At 41.8% G+C, this 20,030-nt stretch overlaps 1 protein-coding gene across 1 annotated transcript in view; it reads left to right on the top strand.

Moving 5' to 3' along the window:
* Positions 1 to 20,030, top strand: part of adamts6 (ADAM metallopeptidase with thrombospondin type 1 motif, 6) — a 204,563-nt gene that overhangs the window by 5,636 nt on the left and 178,897 nt on the right. Inside the window, exon 3 of the mRNA XM_056466366.1 lies at positions 6,544 to 6,908. Within this exon, the coding sequence (XP_056322341.1) occupies positions 6,544 to 6,908 (365 nt within the window). The remainder of the gene's footprint in view (positions 1 to 6,543; positions 6,909 to 20,030) is intronic.

The raw sequence follows: 20,030 nt of genomic DNA, 5'->3' as shown, positions 1-20,030 counted from the left end.
GCTTTTCTCAGTGAAGCTTAATAGAGATCAAATGGAGAGTATTGCTTCCTTCTGCTTCAGATTTTTTTTCTGCAAGAAAACTCAACAGTAACAACACATGTTTTCTGCTAGAGCAGAGATTTCCAGTCCTGCTCTTGGAGAATCAGGGTCCTCTAGACTTTAGTGCCATCTTCAACACACTTGTCTGAAAGTCAGTCTAAAGAGTAGCTGGTTTAGGTGTCTTTAAAGTCTGTGTGAACCAGAAATGAACAACAATATGGAATATTAAGTATGGGGCGGGCTTTATTTTTGTGCATCATTAACTTTTATCAAACAAACCATAACATGTGGTTAAGAATATTGTGGCTTAAGCATCAAACTGAACAGAAGAACTGCCAATCCAAACCTGATCCAAACACAGAAGCCAATGGTCAGACTTTGATTGATTGTTACCAAACAATTGTTTGTTTCAGTGGATTAACTTGCACTGATAAATTGTTCACCTAAAGCATAACATTATGTGTCAGCAAAATAAACATAGTAAATTTAGATTCCCACAGACTTTAAAGGACGGTTAGTTAAACTCTGCAAGACAGTAGCCCTCCAGAAGTGGTTTAACATGAGAACATTTCTTTTGCATTTCTTATAGTAGAAATGCAGTTCTCAGTTATGCTTCCTTTTAAGTATCTCATTTGTATCAGTCGTTGCTGCTGTAATTTGATAGAAAATGTTCATGCTGAGAAATCTGATTTATCATTAACCAAAACAGTTCATAGTTTGAGACATTGAATGGAATTACATTTCACATTTATATTTTATCTACTTTTATCCAAAGCGATTCACACGCAGTTACACTGTGAACGAACAGTGCAGTTGGGGATTCAGTGACTTGCTCAAGGGATTCACCTTAGCCGTGGTATTGAGGATGAAATAGAGTACTGGTTATCCACTCACTCCAATCTGCAACCATTCAAGTCCAAATTTCTAAGCTTAAGTCTAATGTAAAAGTGCTGACTTTTCAGTGCTGTAGTCTGAAACACCTGAGAACCTTATGCCAACATTAAATTATTTTACATTAAAAAGCTATGCTATCGACCTTAATTTGAATCCATATTTTATCTATTTTTGCCAGGTTTGCTACTATAATTAGTTAAATTATAATTGATTAAAGCAACTCTGTTCAGATTGCTTTGTTATTGCAGTTTATTTGACAAAGTGGGAACGCTGACATCTGAAAGTTGGTGCACAAAATCAAGACGACAGGGTCCACTTCTAAACAGTTTAGCTGAAATATGAAGACAACAGAAATCAAAGACATCAAAATAAAAACTAAAACAGCACATGATGTTGTGAGATGTAAAGAAAAATTACAGAATGCCCAAGACTTCCAGGTCACACCCGGTATCGATCCGATCGCAAGTGCATTTCAAGAGTTCACACTTAGCTGATGATTAATTATAAGCTTGTTTGGCATGCTGTCCCGGGAGAGAGCCCTGAGCTCATAAGATCCTCGTGCCCGGGGCTCCCTACTGTTGCAAGGCGAGAGGGGAGTTTGAGCTCAGGTAGATCTCGAGAACTCCCCCTCTGTAATAACCAAGAACGGCCAGTGATTGCTCCGGAGAGATAACCATTTACTAGGAGCATGTCTACAGTGCCGGTTTGGATTAGTCAATTAATTTATGTTGCATGTTTTTTGGACGGTGGGAGGAAACCGGGGAACCCGGGGGAAACCACGTGAGCACGGGGAGAAAATGCAAACTCCACACAGAAATGTCTGCTGGTTTGGTAAAGCCTAGAACCAGAGACATTCTTGCTGTGAGGCAACAGTGCTAAGCACTGGGCCACCGTGTCACCCATCTAGGAAGAAGGAGGAGTAGGGGTGGATGGGGGGATTCTTCAAAATGAAGATAGCGGTGGTACGTAACCCAGGGTATTTGTAGTAGCTTAGGAGTCGTCTGATTGGTGCATTGAGAATTGGATTATGCGGATCCAGCCGCTAGCAATCATAAGCACGTGATCCTCTCGAAATTTGTTTATAACTAAACTTATGCTAAATACAGGTGTGAATAGGATGTGAAACATTTTGAGCTTGTCCATCTTTAACCAATTTCCAGAGGTAGTTTAACCATAACTGCTAAACATTGCCTGCTCTCCGCCTGCTGAGCTCATTAATAAACCAAGTGGCTGGAGAGGCTGAATTAAACACTGACTACGTTTACATGGACATCAGTAATCAAATTATTTGCCTTACTCTGGTAATGGTGCGCCTATGAAGTAAGGACTGGTGGAAGAGTGTTGTTTTAATGGAATTTACTACCACATCCCGAATGGGAAAAAACCCTTGGCATTTCGCTATGCATGTGTCTGTGGTCCTTCACTGACTCGCTAGGTGCAGAGAATAGTGTCAAGCAGCTGTGTGTGTATGGAATACCTTGTCACAGTGCAACTGCAGTGAAAATCCTACTCGATGGTAATAGTTTGATTAAGGTGTTTACATGTCTGTACTGCACTTCAAAAATGCGACTAAAATCAGCATACTCCACATGTCTTAATCCAATTTCTGTTTAGTTTCAATTATGACTTTAGTTGGATTAAGGTAATCAAAAATCGCTGTTTACATGATAGACTCTTAATGACAGAATTGTCATAATCGTATTAAAATTGGTCTATTAGTGTCCATGTAAACGTACTCAATGAAATGTTCCCAAATGAAAGTGCCAGACTGCAGTTAAAGTTGAAAAATTAAACATGAAACACCCGAAATTACATGAAATTCCAGAGGAAATGCTGATAGCGTGCTGACGCAATGACGTTAATCGAATTTTGCACTATAACATGTAAAACGGGATCAAGAAAGGAACAATCATAAAGCAACTCATGTAAACGCCTTAATCTTATTATTTCTTATTCAGATTAAGGCAAATAATTCGATTACTGATGTCCATGTAAACATACTCATTGAGCCTTAATCCGATTAAGAGTCTACCATGTGGATTCTTGATTAAGAGATTTTATTTTTTATTTTTTTAAACTAACTTAATTAAGCGATTAATTAAATGAGCGATTTTTAATTAATCGCAATTGATCCGCAATTTTTGATTAATTTAATCTGATTAAGATCATAATTGAATTAAACAGAAATCAGATTAAGACATGTGGAGTATGCTAATTTTAGTCACATTATTGAAGTGCAGTTCAGACATGTAAACACTTTAACCAAACTATTACCGTTGTGTAGGATTTTTACCGCATTTTGTGACAGGGTGTTCCATACACATACAGCTGTTTGACACTATCCTTTGCACCAACCGAGTCACCACAGACACCTGCATCGCGAACTGTTGTTTTTTTCTGCGGTATCAAATTCCATTAAAACAACACTCTTCCAGCAGTTCATACTCTCATTTAATATCTCGTTGTCATAGGGGGCATGCATGAAATGTTCTTGAATGAAAGTGAAAGTTCCAAATTGCAGTTAAAGTTAACAAATTAAAAAGTGAAACACCCGAAATTACAGGAAACTCTGAAGGAAACGTGGATAGCGTGGTGACGCAATGACGTTAATCGAATTACGTGCTTTAACATGTTAAACGGGATCATGAAAAGAACATTCAAAAAGCAACTCATGTAAACATCTCAATCAGATTATTGTCTTACTCAGAACTCAGATTAAGGCAAAGAATTCGATTACAGATGTCCATGTAGTCAATGACATGAATAATCTTAGGTATTGTACTAGAAACTTTTTTGTTTAATGATCTCTGACCATTCTCACCATATGTTTATAAATAAATAGGCCTACGTATTTGTCTACATGTTTAATTGGTCTGGAATCTTTTCAACATAATCTCATTCTGAAAATGTAGCCCTATATACATTTCTGGAGACCGCAAATTATGTAGCCAGAGGTACGTATGACTGAACGCTACAGGGAGGCCATCCTTTTCACGCTTACCAGCTGACCGCTTACCTCCGTATGGGCAGCTTTCCTGCTGTAACCAGTTTGTCCCGTTATCTCGACATGTAAGTTGGCGAACTTGAGACGCAGAGAGGATTTGACCACGACGACAGGGTTTGAGTCTGGCATAGAACGGTTCCAGAAAGCAGGTAAAACAAAAACAGAAGACAAAAAATTAAATAAACAAGTAAATAACAGGGTGAGAATGTGGTAAAATCTGAAAATGAGGGCTTTTCTTTTTCTGGATTGCTTTTGAAAATTGTTGGTTGGGTGTAGGGAAGTGGGTGGGTGGGTCAATCAATAAAATTGGTTGGGTTTAGGGAAGGGGGAGAGTGGGTCAGTCGATCAGTCAGTCAGTTCGTCAGTCAGTCAGTCAGTCATTCAAACAGTCAGTCAACAGTGGCCTCTGGTGGGTTAATGCGAGAACAGCAGGCGTGAATGGCACTCGTGAGAGAAATTTGAGATCTCAAAAAGAGTACACAGCAACCTCTGGTGGATTCACAAAAACAAAAACTGCAAAAAAGGTACACCCTGGGATATATTTTGCGATCACCAGAAATGTATATAGAGGTACGATTTCAGAATGAGCCTAGGATGAAACTTTTTTGGAAATGGTGAAAATTGTGCCATTTCTTGCAGTATTAAGTTAAAGGATCAGAGAAATACCTGCCCACAGACCCTCCCTCATCAGAGAAGTGGTTGAAAGTGGACAAAGGAAATATTTTCATTTTTTTTATTTTTTTAAATGTGTTCGTGTGAACAGTAATGTGTCTCCTCTGTCCACTTGTGATTGGATAGATGAAAACAGATCTTAATATCAGGTGCAAACAAAGTGCAATGTTGCCAATTACAGGCATGAGATTCGTGGCTCCTTACAGCAAATCTTCATGTGAATTCCTATTTTGTTTTGACTCCTTTAAACATTTTACAAGTTCTTTATGAAATTTCAGCTATGTACTCATCAACTCAAGTTCAACCCATCCACAAAGTATTGCTTTAGATGTTCAGAAAGTTCTGTCACAAAATATAAATCATAAAAGCAATTTACTATATTTTCAGTTAAGTCTTCAAAATGGCAGGGGAAATGTTAAGCAAACTAGGACTTATGGCCCGTTTCCACTGAGTGGTACGGTACGGTTCGGTTTGGTTTGGTACGCTTTTATAGCCGTTTCCACTGTCAAAAAGCGTACCGAACCGAACCGTACCGTACCACTTTTTTGGCACCCTTTCGAAAGGGTACCAGAGACGAGAAAGGGTACCAAAAGGCGGAGCTAGACGCGCAGCTGAACGCTATTGGTTTACAGAGATACGTCATTCGCTTACGCAACAAGCCAGAATGAAAACAAAAAACCCGCCATGTTTGAAATACACAGCCGACGAGCCGAGACATTACAGCGGAATGATTTATACATATAATAACGAGCCATGGTCGACCTTGGCTCAAACAAACCTTGTCGTCGTCTTGATAAACAGCCACAAAGCCAAGAAGAAGAGCAGATTTACCCTGTGCCCCGTAGTTTTTTACGAGCCAGTCTGAGGCGCGAGCGGTTTCGCTTTCTTGCTAGCGCTCGCGCGCGTCTAACATTATATCTGAAATAACAAACTTCTTGAGCTGATGATAATAACCTGCGCTTGATTATTGATGTGCTTTTGAAACCCGATCCTGTCAGACACTGACAAATGCGAGAGTGAAGCGTGAAGAAACAAAGGAGAAGCCGGAATAAAGGAGCACATTATTATTCAGCAAACATGAACAAAATTCCATGTATAACTAACTTATTATCTTCACATTTTGGACTATTATGAACTCAGATTGACGGAATTACTGTCTAACAGAGGCTACATGTGCTGCGGAAGATTACAGACACAGATGAGAGGTTTTCACTGACTACGCTATAATTTGTATTGTTTTGAACCGAAATACGGGCGAAATGTCTGCTGTGTGTATTTCTTCTGTAGTTGGTAACATATCGGAGACTGTAAGGGGCTGTATGCATCTATATATGTTCATTTATTTAGTTATTTAATATAATTACAGACGTTACAGTAGGCTGTTTCGCACTGTCATTGATCTGCAGTTATAATCAACTCATGTTCATTGAAAAGTTAGTAATAAACATTTCTACACAAGTATTTATGTGTATGAAGCATCTGTGTTGTGAGAAGTGCTTCTTATATGATATGTAAGTGACCTGTACAGCTTTATTGTAGACATTTCCTCGAGCGAGAATGACGTCGACTGAAACTGTCTGTCATACACCACGCCCACCAAAAGGGTACCCTTGTTAGTGGAAACGCAAGCCTCATAAAGGTGACCCGTACCAAACCGAACCAAACTGTACCGTACCGGTCAGTGGAAACGAGCCATAAATGTCCTCATTTCTTTTTCGGTTCAGACCAAGTAAACCAAGACAATCAAACAAGTGTGAACAGAACCTCCTAATCTCCTAATCTGTGAAAGAGCTATTAAACTTTCCTCTGAGCAGACCTACCAGATTACAGCGCTGAAACTGCTTGATGATTTTAAGTTTCCCTTGATTTCACTCTCCTTTGTTCACACACTGTTATCTGCTTCACTTTTTTTCCCACAACAACAACAAAAAAAGCGGAATTCCTGTCCACGCTGGAGCACTATCAGCTAACAGTACCAGTGCGGGTGAACGAGAAGGGCCAGTTCATGAGTTACACTGTGAAGCATTACAGGCCTGGTCGGCGGCGACGTGGACTGGACCAGACTGAGCTGGACCACACAGAGACCAGGCTTTTTTACAAACTCTCAGCCTATGGCAAGCACTTTCACCTGAACCTGACACTCAACCCCAACCTGGTTTCTAAACATTTTACAGTAGAGTACTGGGGCAAAGACGGACTAGACTGGCAGCATTCAGTGGTGGATAACTGCCACTTTGTTGGATACCTATTGGATCAATATAGCACTACTAAAGTGGCATTGAGCAACTGTAAGGGCTTGGTGAGTACAACAGAAATCTTTATTATTTGGTGTATATATGAGAAGGTAAGTAGCTTTTACTATTGCAGGATTACTGTTGTTTTCACCAAAATACCTCAGGAAAAGTTAGACTGTTTTCTACATAAAAGAACAGACTGGAAACAGTACATTCACACAGGGATATGAACGCACGCTGGCCAGTGACATGTGGAATATGCATTGCATTTTATTGCCCACATATCTAAAGATTTTCAGCTGAAGTGTTTACTTCCTCAAAGGGCCCCATATTTGCTGGCTTGGCCTTTGTGATGTGACTGATACTGTCCTTACTGTGGATTTTTGTGGCTTGTTAAGATGTGCCATTTCTTTTTGTGAGCAAACTGGTGATGTTCACCAGGTAAAGATATAGGGGAATATGGCTTACATTGTTGGAGCAAACAAAGCTTTATTAATTGAACAGAATATAAACATACATATGTTTTTTGATTTTGGACACTAGTAACCATGCATATAGCACACAGAAAAATTCATAATAACTAATAACTGCATAGCAACACTATAGAATTGAATAGTAATGCAAAAAATTCCTTCATCCAATTCCCTTCCAAAAAAGAAGTTTATTCAAGTGTGCTATTATTAGGATACTTCATTTAAACTAAAAATAAGAATATTTACTTTCAGTCTACTCCTAAAGTCAGTGGCCGCATTTCCACTGTCAGGGTAGTGCGAGCCAGGGCTTTTATTGGACCGGGCCGGGCCATGCTAATAGCCTGGAAGCATGAGCAGTAAGGCCGAAATCATGTCGTGTTTCCACTGTCGAGCTAGTATCTCACAGTGTGTCACCCAAAGCCCGCCCCAGAACGTCCCCCGAATCAAAGGTCACACAACCTGCCCAGTTCAACGGGAATCAGGCAGGCAGATAAAGCACACCATTGCATCAAACGAATAAAATGAAACCAAAACTAAAATGGACCCAGTGCACCATCCATAATATAAAACCACAGAAATTCTCCATTAATAACTCTGTATAAAATATATTTTAAAGGGTACCTATGGTGAAAAATCTACTTTTCAAGCTGTTTGGACAGAAATATGTGTAGGTATAGTGTATAGACGGTCATATTGGGGTGAAATAAACACGCCCAGTCCTTTTTTTTCAATTTAACAACATAAAAACGGTGGACCAATTGGAGCGGTTTTCAGACCGACTGCAACTTTACGTAGGAGTGCGGTCCCCTCGCCCACCGAATTGATTGACAGCTGCGTAACATGTCCTGGTAGTCACGTGTATAATCATATCAACAAGAGAGGACGAGCGCAAAGCAACCGGGAATAAAAGGTCTGTTCAGTTTGCTAGGATCATCAATCATCATCAAATGTGATCAAGAGTGAGTTTCACATGTTTAAAATGTTTTAAAACAGAGCATGTGTGTAATGAAGCACAGCGATTTACTTCAGCTTTATTTCATCAGCACAGCCGCGTGTCAGAACAGTTATAAAAGAAGATGCTTCAATCCCGGTTTGTGGACGTTTAAGCAGGTTTATTTTGTACATTAACATAACAGATATTCATACAGCAGTGGAGATTAACCTGTATCCTGTCACATTTGCGTGCAAAAAAATATGGGAACTTCATATGGGAACTTCTACGTGTGTCTGTAAAAACAGACTTTTGGGAGACTTTGGGAGACTTTTAAGAAAACGGGCCAATGAAATGCCAATTGAATTGGCGGAGCTTAGCTCTACAGCTGAAACTGATGAGCCAATTAGGGCTATATCAGTCAGCTGCTGGAGCCAGCTCATCAGAATTGTTGCTTCAGACCCGATCTGAGACTGAAGAACCCTTCTGCTGAGCTGACTTCCAACGCTGAAGAAAGCATTCCCTTCACCAGTGCGGGGGAAGACGTTTAAGCGGCGGTCGAGCTGGGTTTCCCGTCCCCTTGGCGTTTCGCTGGTGATCTAAAAGAGCAGTTTCTACAAAGAGCAGAATTCCCTATAAGAGCACATGGTCGTGTAGCGCGTCTTTTTAAAGATGTCGTTTCGACCGTGCATTTCTGGATGCGGTGGTTTCCTCGCCCCGGATAACAGGCACGAGTACTGCATCACATGCTTGGGGGTCCAACATGTTGGTGCGGTGCTTGCGGACAGTTCTTGCCCGCATTGCGATGGCTTGACTGTTGCGCAACTGAGGTCGCGGCAAGCTCTTTTATTAGGGCAAGTCACCCCTGCTGCTCCCCGCCAAGCGGTTAGCACTCGGGCAGGCCTGAGGGTTACAGTGGGGGCTATTCCGTCGCCTTCGGGCCAGCGGACCCCTCGCTCCTCATCAGTGCGCTCTGTCTCTGCTTCGAGTGCGAGCGCTGGTCCATCCTTCGGGTTGGCGGCGCTTTCATTTGATGACACCGGGGACGTGATGTCCATCGCTGCATCGGAGGGCAGGTTGACATGCTTCGATGAAGATCCAGACCCGCTGCCACCCTCCAGGGTTGTCAGGGTGGTTTTGGATCTGGAATTGGACATGTTAGCCGTGTTATCCCGGGCTGTTTCGGCTGTGGGACTGGAGATGGCTTGTCACCCAGAACCGCGGCCGGACCGCTTAGACGGGTGCTACGTGGGGGCGAAGGAAGCAAAGCCTTCTAGACCCCTCGTCCCCTTCTTCCCGGGGGTACACAGAGAGCCCACGCAGGCATGGAGGGCACCTTTTTCTGCCCGGGCCTCGTGCACTCCCGCTCTCACCTCCAGGGGATATGAGGCGATTCCCCAGGTGGAGCGTGCTCTGTCCGCAGAGCTGCTCCACTCGGAGAGATTCATCCACACTCCCTTCCAAAGCGTGCAGGCTATCTGAGTCTCTCACGGCCAGAGCCTACACTGCTGCGGGCCAGGCCGCCTCCGCTCTGCACGCTATGGCCACCCATTAACGCTACCAAGCCGAGAAGCTGGCCAAGATGCAGGAGGGCGGTTCTCCCCCAGGCTTGCTGCATGGGCTCCGCACGGCAACCGATTATGCTCTCATGACTATCAAATCGGCTGCTCGTGCCCTGGGGAAGACGATGGCCACATTAGTGGTCCAGGAATGCCACCCTTGGCTGGGCTTGGCGATATGAGAGACGTTGACAAAGCTTGCTTTCTTAATGCTCCCATATCCCAGGCTGGCCTTTTCGGCGACACCGTCGGGGAGTTCACCCAGGAATTCTTCGGGGTGAAAAGCAATCCAAGGCGAGGGGTGAGGTCATCTATCAGCGGGCTCGAAAAACTGCTCCTCCCGCTACCCCTTCCGCTGCGGCTGCTCCTCGCCGAGGGCGTCCACCCGCGGCTTCAACATCTGCTCCGCTTCCGCTGCCCGCTCCACCAGCCAGGCGGCAATGCCGAGCCTCCCGCGGGACTGCAACGCCCCCACCCCAGGGCGCCGCTAAGTCCAGTAAACGGACCGCGAATCGTTCCTGGTATGGGCCATTCGGAGAAGAGGGGACCTGCTCTTTCCCCTCACTCAGGCTAGAGCACCCTCTACGAGGCATGCCTACGCCCTGAAGTGGAGTCTATTATCTGAGTGGTGCGCTTCTCGCCGAGAAGACCCCCGAACTTGCCAGATTAGCATTGTGTTATCCTTCCTTCAGGATAAGCTGGAGCGTAGGCTGTCACCCTCCACACTGAAGGTTTACGTGGCTGCGATCTCTGCTCATCATGACGCGGTGGATGGCAACACGCTCGGGAAGCATGATCTAATCATCCGATTCCTCAGAGGCGTGCGGCGATTAAATCCAACCCGCCCCCCTCTCATGCCCTCTTGGATCTCTCTATAGTCCTGGTGAGTCTGCAGAGAGATCCGTTTTAGCCACTCGATTCGGTATCTCTGTCATTACTGACAGCTCTGCTGATTGCATTGGCGCCATTCAAGAGAGTTGGGGATCTGGAGGCATTTTCGGTCAGTGAATCGTGCCTTGAATTCGGGCCGGGTTACTCTCACGTTGTCCTGAGACCCCGACCTGGCTATGTGCCCAAGGTTCCTGCCACCCCATTTTAGAGGTCAGGTGGTGAACCTGCAAGCGCTGCCTGCGGAGGAGGCAGGCTCTGCCCACTCACTGCTTTGTCCCGTTCGCGCTTTGCGCCTTTACATGGAATGAACGCAAAATGTAAGATCATGTGAACAGCTCTTTATCTGTTACGGTGGTCAGCAGAAGGGAAGTGCCGTATTAAAACAGAGGTTGGCCCACTGGTTAGTTGATGCCATTGCCCTCGCTTATCTATGCCAGGGCGAGCCGCGCCCCCCTAACGTGAGAGCGCACTCTCTGAGGTGTCGCTTCCTCATGGGCGTTAACACGCGGCACCTCTCTCACAGATATCTGCAGAGCTGCGGGTTGGGCGACACCTAACACATTTGCGAGGTTTTATAACCTCCGAGTGGAGCAGTTTTCACCCGGTTATTGGGTAATCCCAATCAATCGGGCGGAAATTAAGCTCGGTGTCACAAACGCTTGCTGCGCCAGGCTCCCTAACCCGGAGATGCATGCGGTTTTCCTACTCTACTAGTAAGTTCCTCTTCCCAGGCGAACCCTAGAGAATTCCTCCGAGGCCCCCAGCATCGACTCAGCGGAGGAGTCGAGTGCATCGCTCAGTGTGCGGTTGGTATGCCCATTTGGTCTACACGCATATTGAGGATCGGTGCCAGCTATGTACATCCCCATTGGTGATGTCATATGCATTATTACCACGGTGTGTTCCCCCTTATTAGGCAGTCCCGTGTCTTCCCTAAACCGCTAACCAGCTTATCATATGTAGCACTCCACCTCATTAGGGCTAGTCCATATGTCTCCTTACCATCAGGTCTCCCCTTTTAGGGTAGCAGGTGGTCTCCGCTGCGTCCTCCTCCTTCAGGGACTGGCACGCTTTCCCAACGTACTGTCGTATTTCCAAAATCCCTAGTCCATATTAGCTAGGTAAAAGCACTCTTACGACCCCCAATTTAAAACTTTTATTCCCATGTAATGGTAATATGTTGGGCCTAGGGGACGTTGGAAGGTTGCGCTCTTGGTGATGTCAGTGCGCTCACGCTTTGGCTTGGCAAACTACACATCAGGAGCGCGACAGGCTTAGCTGCTGTGGCGCTTTCCATATAGTCTCCCAAAAGTCTGTTTATACAGACACACGTAGAAGTTCCCATATGAAGGGGAACGTCCTGGTTACGTACGTAACCCACGTTCCCTAAATATGGAGTTCTACCTGAGCTCAAACTCCCCTCTCGCCTTGCAATGGGAGGGATACCCGGGCTTGAGGGTCTTATGAGCTCAGGGCTCTCTCCTGGGACAGCATGCCAAACAAGCTTCATAATCAATCATCAGCTAAGTGTGAACTCTTGAAAATGGCTTGAAATGGTTTAATTTATTTGTATTGTATATACCTACATTGTTATAGCTTTTGTTTATATTATATTGGTTTATTTATTTAATGTGATTTTATTATATCCGATATTTGTGATTTAAAAAAAATGATTTCATTACAGCTTAGACTATTTTATCTAGATCTGACACTATTGTGTTGAGCCTACAAAAGTGGACGCGTAGTTTGTAAAGTTTTATGTCTTTCTGTTTTATTCATATTTTGTATTATCTCCAAAAGAAAGAAAGAAAGAAGCCGGCATCAACAGAGCTGTGAAGCGTGTGCTCTTTCGCCTGGTCTCTCACACACACACAAACACACACAAACACACACACACACACACACACACACACACACACACACACACACACACACACACACACACACACACACACACATACACACACACACACACACACGCACACACGCACACATGCACATAACATGCTTGTTTCTTGCACAAACACACCTTTTAAACTTGACAAAAACTCTAGAAATTACTGGCTGCTGTGTCTTTAATATGGTGTAAAGATGATTATCCATTATTGAAACATCAAGGAGGACGCAGCAAAGAAATACCACTTATAAATTAAAACTGCTTTATTATATTATGCAACACCCTTACATTTAAAAGGGAAACATAAGGGCGATCATAAGCCCTTCATAAGCCCTCAAAAAGACCCCTAGCCAATAAGTTGTTTTATGGAAAAGTCTATCTTAAACTGAACAGCTATATGTTTTTGGCACATGTACTCATGTGCGATTGCAAAACTAGTGTAATGGCAGCACGGCATATTTCGGGCAAACGCCGCTTCTTTTTTCACTCTGCCCCAAAGCCCCCGAGAAAGCCCCGCTGTGGCCCGATCAGGCCCTGGGAGTGACAGTGAAAATGCAACTGTTGCTGACTTGCCCTGGCACGTCTGCTTTAGGTGCAATAGTAGAAACGCGGCTAGTGTGAACCAGAAGTTGGTGAGACTTTTATTTCAGTATGTTGATGTATTCTTGTCTCAGCCTCAGACATCATGCCAAGCACCACCCACGAACCTGTGGCTATGCATATGGTCAGCCTGTCTGATGCATATGGCACACTTTTCTAGAAACACTTTAGCAGATCCTCAGTCGTCCTCTGATTGGTTTAAATATACAGGATTTCTGCGAGTCAAGTGTGCAGCTATCTTAACCAGTCTGCCTGGAAACAAGGTTGATCAGATAAAAAAGCTGTGATGTTTATCTCAGTCTGCATCTACATACATCTCCTAATGAATTTCTTTAAGGATACTAATGCGTCATCATTGTAAATTGTATAGATATTCATGAATGAATGATGCACAGTTGCATGCCAGACAGGCTGTTTCCACACCCCTGAACATGACATAGCACAAAATGAAATGTGATTAATTTGTTAACCTGAATTGTTGGCGGTCCTTGACCCTTCAAATCAGCCAAAGTTCCCAGACCTTCAACTTATTCATCAGCTGCGAGAGATGAATGTACTTCCAACTGAAACTAAATAATGAGTAGGGTTGGGGCTTTTTTTAAGCATCATTTTCATAATTTTTTCATAGCAAGGTAATGATAAGAGGGTCATGGGTCAAGTATATTAATATACAGTTGCTATGGAAGCTCTCAAGTTGATGTCCACCAAAGTGCCGCAACTCCAAAGGCGGAAGCAAATGCTTTGATTGAATATTACCAAAACAATTTTTTTTTCAGTCGATTAATTTGCACAGAATAATTATTCACCTTAAGAATAACATTGTGAGCTAGCAAAATAAACATTGTACATTTTGATTTCATGCAGACTTTTAATACTTTTTTAGAAAGGAAGTCCTCAGAAATATACTTAAAATTGCAATTAAGTATATATGACTTATACTGACAGAATTTGTATATATTTGGCCAATACATGTTCAATGACATCTACTAAAAAATATACATTTGTATTTAAAATATACTTAGCATGCTTAAAGTAATTACTTGTGTAAGTTCATTACATCCTTGATTAGTGATATTAATGTGTATTTATTTTGTAATACAAGTACATTACAAATCAATTATGAGTGTCTTCAAACCCACAAACCCTGTATACTTAGATGGGTTAAGTATACGTCATAAAATTAAGGTAAAGTATACCTCTTTTAGATTAAGGGTTAGCATTATCCAGTTACTGATAAAGTGTTTATTTCTCTGTGTCAATGCCATCAACAAATGGAAACGCAAAACCAAATGTTGCTGTCAGACAGGTTTTATAATCACAAACTGTTAGTTTGACAAGCAGACAGTCCTACCCCAAGTTTACACCATTGTGAATCCCATACAAGCAAAGAAATGTTTTGGTAACACCATGATGTTTGCACCTTGTGGAGAAATTAGCCAATGATTGATGTTCTTGCAGCTGTCTCTGCTTATAGAGTGCGTTTGTGCATGCTTTTTTGCCAGTGCGGGTTCCAGAAGTATTTTAAATAAGCTTTTTAAGTCATAAACCAAATCAATAATCTATGAGGTGATTCACAATATTACAATTTTTGTAGCAAAGAAGTGAAATAATTCCATGAAACATGTAGATTGCACAATTATATTAAGTGAAGTTTAATTATAAACTAATTTCGAGAGGATCACATGCTTATGATTGCTTGCAGCTGGCCCCGCATTATTCAATTTATGATTCACCAATCAGACGATTCCTAAGCCATTATAAATACCCTAAGTTCCATATGACAGCCATCTTTGTTTTAAAGAATCCCCCCTTCCCCCCCTACTCCTCCTCCTTTCCTAGATGGGTGGCATGGTGACCCAGTGGTTAGCACTGTTGCCTCACAGCAAGAACGTTACTGGTTCTAGTACTTACCAAGCCAGCCGACGCTTCTGTGTGGAGTTTACACATTCTCCCCATGCTCACGTGGTTTCCCCCGGGTTCCCCGGTTTCCTCCCACTGTCCAAAAACATGCAACTTAAGTTAATTGACTAATACAAATCGGCACCTTAGACATGCTTCTAGTAAATAGTTATCTCTTAAGAGCAATCACTATCTGTTCATTAGCTACTACAGCAGGGGAGTTCTCGAGATCTACCTGAGCTCAAACTCGCCTCTCGCCTTGCAAATGGGAGGGATCCCCAGGCTCAAGGATCTTATGAGCTCAGGGCTCTCTCTCGGGACAGCATGCCAAACAAGCTTTATAACCAATCATCAGCTAAGGGTGAACTCTTGAAAGCAATGCAATGAAATAAAAAATATATAAATGTAAAGTTGTTGGCCAGTCTATCATTCGAGTGACTGGAGCTAAAGATCTCTTTCAGTAAACTTGTCCTGCTGGGACTCCCAGATCGGTTTAATTTTCTGAACAGCATCAGGGGTGAAAGTCCCTGTAAAATCAGAATTATTTTTTATCTTCAATTTTACTATCAATATATTATTTATAGCCCATAAGCTTGTGTGCATCAAAACAGTGACAAAATTGCCATTTAAAAAACATAAACATTCAATATATAAAGAGTTCAGATGCCATCTGCCATCTAAACAATTTCTTCTCAAATGAACATTTTTATCATTCTCCTTGATATTCTCCTGTTTATTTTCAGTTATTTATTTACATTAAAAGTGAAATGAACCTGCACACAGGAATCTGAGCAAAAAAAAATCATTTTAGAAGACATCTAAACTCTTCATGTCTTGAATATATTAGTGCTGTAGGTTCATCAACTCTGGCATAATGAAGCAATTACTCATACTTCAGTTTCTCATCAAATCCTCTGACCAATCAAATGCTCTGTAGTATTTCACATGTTCTTCAAGACGGTGTTGCAGCAGCTGAAACTGATAATTGTTCATGTCTAAGATTGTTTAAACCGAGCATCCAAATATAAGACAATATAATAAACATTTTTTCCTCACAAATTGTACTAATAATCAAGATTGTTTTTAAAATAAGTTGAATTAATGTAAACAGGTTGGTTCAAAGCTAAGATTGTGTTATTTTTATCAGTTATTCTTAGAAGATTCTGTATCAAACAAAATAACAAAAGAAGTGTTTGCTTCTTGAACCCAGATAAAACAGTGAAACATTGATTTGAAACATTGAAAAGAATGTAGTTCATTGTCCATCTCAAAGTCTTGCTCAGCAGATTCACTGTAAAGCCTGAGGTCAACGTCCAGAATGAGTCAGCATGTCTGCATCGCATTAATACGCTTGTACAGCTTCAGAAAAATCAAGCAAGAGCTTAAAACACCCCGTCTGTGTTGCTGCCAGATTTCTTATCTATGTCCCTGTGTCTGTGTACACGGCTGCTTCTGCTCACTGTTAAAGTGACTGCTGAGTGACAGCAAAATATTAGCTTAGCTGTCTCTCCGCATCAGGCCTGAATCCCATCTGCACCTGCAAGCCTGCAAGCCTGCAGCCAGCTGATTCCTATCTCACGCTAAGCATTTCATCTGTGCCAATGGGAGACCTTGTTTAACTAAAAAACACTCTAACAGTTGCTGTGAAATCTGGCTTCCTCTGATACAAAATTAGTATTTTAGTATTAGATCACACTAGTGACTTTAATAAACCAGTGTGACAGTGTAAATTGGCTTGACAACAAACTCCACACATAAAAAAATTGTCATTACCCAGCAGACACGCAATGTCACAAGATGTTAATGTTACAGTAGGTTAGATTTAGGTCACTGTTGGAAAGTGACCAAAATCCAACGTCGAGCCAACATCTTAAACCAACGTCACATTGACATCAAATACTGGCATTTATTCTTCAGGTATGAAAACCAAAATTCAACGTCTGATAGACGTCATAGTGGTAATGTTCACAACACGTCAAGCTGTAACATCATCAGACATTCATATTTTGTTGTTTTTAGGTTGCATTGGAAAGTAACCAAAATGCAACGTCTGTCTGACATTGGACACTGACGTCGGCCTGACGTTGGGTTCTGACGTCAACTCAATTTTCATTTCCAAACAAAATGCAACGTCCCACGATGTTGGGGTACAACATCAATCTGATGTTATGTTGACGTCCTGTGCCTGCTGGGTATTTACTTTATGTCATTCTAATGCTATATGACTTTTGTTCCACAAAACATATTAGACAATGTTTTGAAGGTTATTTCACCAGTTTTGCAGATATTATTGGGTCCCACAAAACCAATCATATGTTGCATGGGTGTATTTTTGATAGCCAAAATTAAATTGGTCAAAACCAAAAATCATTCTAATGCTATATAAAGATCATGTTCCATGAATATACTTTGTACATTTCCTGCTGTATTTTTAGACAGATTTACAGGTGATTTTCTCAATATTTAGATTTTTTTTTGCACCTTCAGATTGCAGATTTTCAAATCAATGTATCTTATCCAAATATTGTCCAATACCAACAAAACAGTGGAAATGGAATGGAAAGCTTATTTGCTTATTTCAAGAGTTCACACTTAGATATCATTGGCGTTAATAACAGATTTGGCATGCTGTCCCGGGATAGAACCCTGAGCTCAGAAATAATTGAGCCCAAGGCTCCCACCTGGTCAATAATGAAGTTTATTTATAAACTAATAATTAGTTTATAAATTAGTTTATAATTAGTTTACTAACACAGCTGAATTGAACACAGCTGGTCATTCATTATTCAATTCATGATTCACCAATCAGACCATTCCTAAGTCACTATAAATACCCTAAGTTCCATATCACAGCTATCTTTATTTTGAAGAATCCCCCCTTCCACCTTTACTCCTCCTTTCCTAGATAGATGGCATGGTGGCCCAGTGGTTAGCACTGTTGCCTTACAGCAAGAATGTCACTGGTCTAGTCCTTACCAAGCCAGCTGACGTTCCTGTGCATTTACACATGTTCTCCACAATCATCAGCTTGTGAACTCTTGAAACATATAAAGGGGTTTCGAGATCAGGTAGGTCTCGAGAGCTTCCCCTGGAAAAGGAAGGAAAACGAGGAGATGGGGTGGAAGGGGGATTCTTCCAAAACAAAGATAAGCTAGTAGGGTCAAATTGGTCTATTTATTGTAAGTTTGGATCAATCTGATTGGATTATTACTGATTACGGATGAGAAGCCAGCCGTAATCAATTACATTATGTGCTCTTCCCTTATTCAGCAATTGGCTGATTTAAAATTGTGAGTTTTGAAAATTATGACTGCTTTTGTGATACAGGTTCACACAAAAAATAAAAAAGAAATTTTAAAATATATATTATATAATAAATCTGTCATCAAGATTTGGAACAACATGAGTAAACTGAACTATTCCTTTAAATAACTTCAACAGTAACTACTTTTCCAAAGTGGTAGCTTGACTGTAGTTTAAATACTTTAAATTATGAGTAGCTTGTATCTTGGCAGGCCTCAGCTTTAAAGTAGCTTCCCTGACACTGGAAGCCAGATTGCATTTGTGCATGTTGTGTCTTTAACTTGACGAGAGACTGAAGGGAAAATTCCCAAGAGAGCCAGCGCTGTGCAATTACCTTAAACTGGTGTGTTCATGTGGGAGGACAGGCCTCGATATTGGATTCCACCCTGGTATCAGCAGCACCCTCGCATAAATCTATGAGAATTTAGAGTGGCTCTGCTGGTGCTGAGGCATTTCCTGCAGCCACGGAGTCTGCGTGCAAACACAAACCCTTCTCTCTAAACCACTTTCAGACCTATAGTTTCAGGAGTTCAGTATATAGTGAGCCAGTAGATAGCTTTACCTGAACTCCTCAACTGTTAAAAAAAGTGTGTTCTGTATACACTCATTGGCCATTTTATTAGGCACACCTTGCTAGTGCTGAGTTGGGCCCCTTTTGTTTTTAGTATCTCCTCTGTTCTTTGTGGCCTAGATTCAATAAGGTGCTGGAAACATTCATCAGAATTTCTGGTACATGCAGTTGCTGCAGATCTCAGTGTGTCCTCTTGGATTTTTTCCAGCTGTGGCGGCAGACTCTGTTGGGCCTTTTACACAGATCCACCAACTACCTGTGGCGTTATTTCAATGACAAATGTCGTGAGCGCAGTATTACAAGTGGAGATCGTGTTTATGTAATGCATAATTTAAAGTGAGTCTCTTTGCTTGCACGCCTATTTTCTCTGTTTGAGCACAAAACTTTATGACTGCCCTCATATATATTTTGCAGATTTTCTTGTGCGCTCTCAAATAAAGGCTGCTTAAGTGCGATTTAGTGCGTTTATGTAACAAATATGTCTCCAACATGAATTAGATCTGCTAGAAATATTTATGAATGTCTCCAATAGACCTACCGAGCGGCATTAATGCTCCCTGAAGTGAAACTGCTATAAACTCCAGCAAAATAAAGTCATCTATACATTTTAAAGTATTATAAAGTATTATCTATCATCTATAAAGTATAACTATCATCTATAAAGTATAATTATGGAAACTGTGTTTATCTTAACTGAAAGCGACGCCGTGTTTGCTAGCCTCACGCATCACACACCTGTCAGTCAGACAGTCAGCATGCCACCTTAAAGGGTTAAACAAATGACCCTTAGCACTACTATGATTACAGATAAGTTCGCGCTGTTTTAATTCACTTACCTTTTAACACGTTTTGGTGAGCTTATATCCCGCTATAAAAAAACAACAACAGCTGAATGTTTTGAATGAGAAGTAATGTAGTAGTGGCGGGGTGAATTTTGGTGTGGCGCCCCACCATGGAAGAATGAACGTAGCGGAAACCATGGATTTGTTGGCTGCACATCCATGTGTAAATCTCTAGTTCCAGCACATACTGAAGGGGATCTACTGGATTGAGATCTGGTGTC

The sequence above is a fragment of the Danio aesculapii genome, chromosome 10 (genome assembly GCF_903798145.1).
Source record: "Danio aesculapii chromosome 10, fDanAes4.1, whole genome shotgun sequence".
NCBI lineage: Eukaryota > Metazoa > Chordata > Actinopteri > Cypriniformes > Danionidae > Danio > Danio aesculapii.
This window is presented reverse-complemented; position numbering and strand designations above follow the sequence as displayed.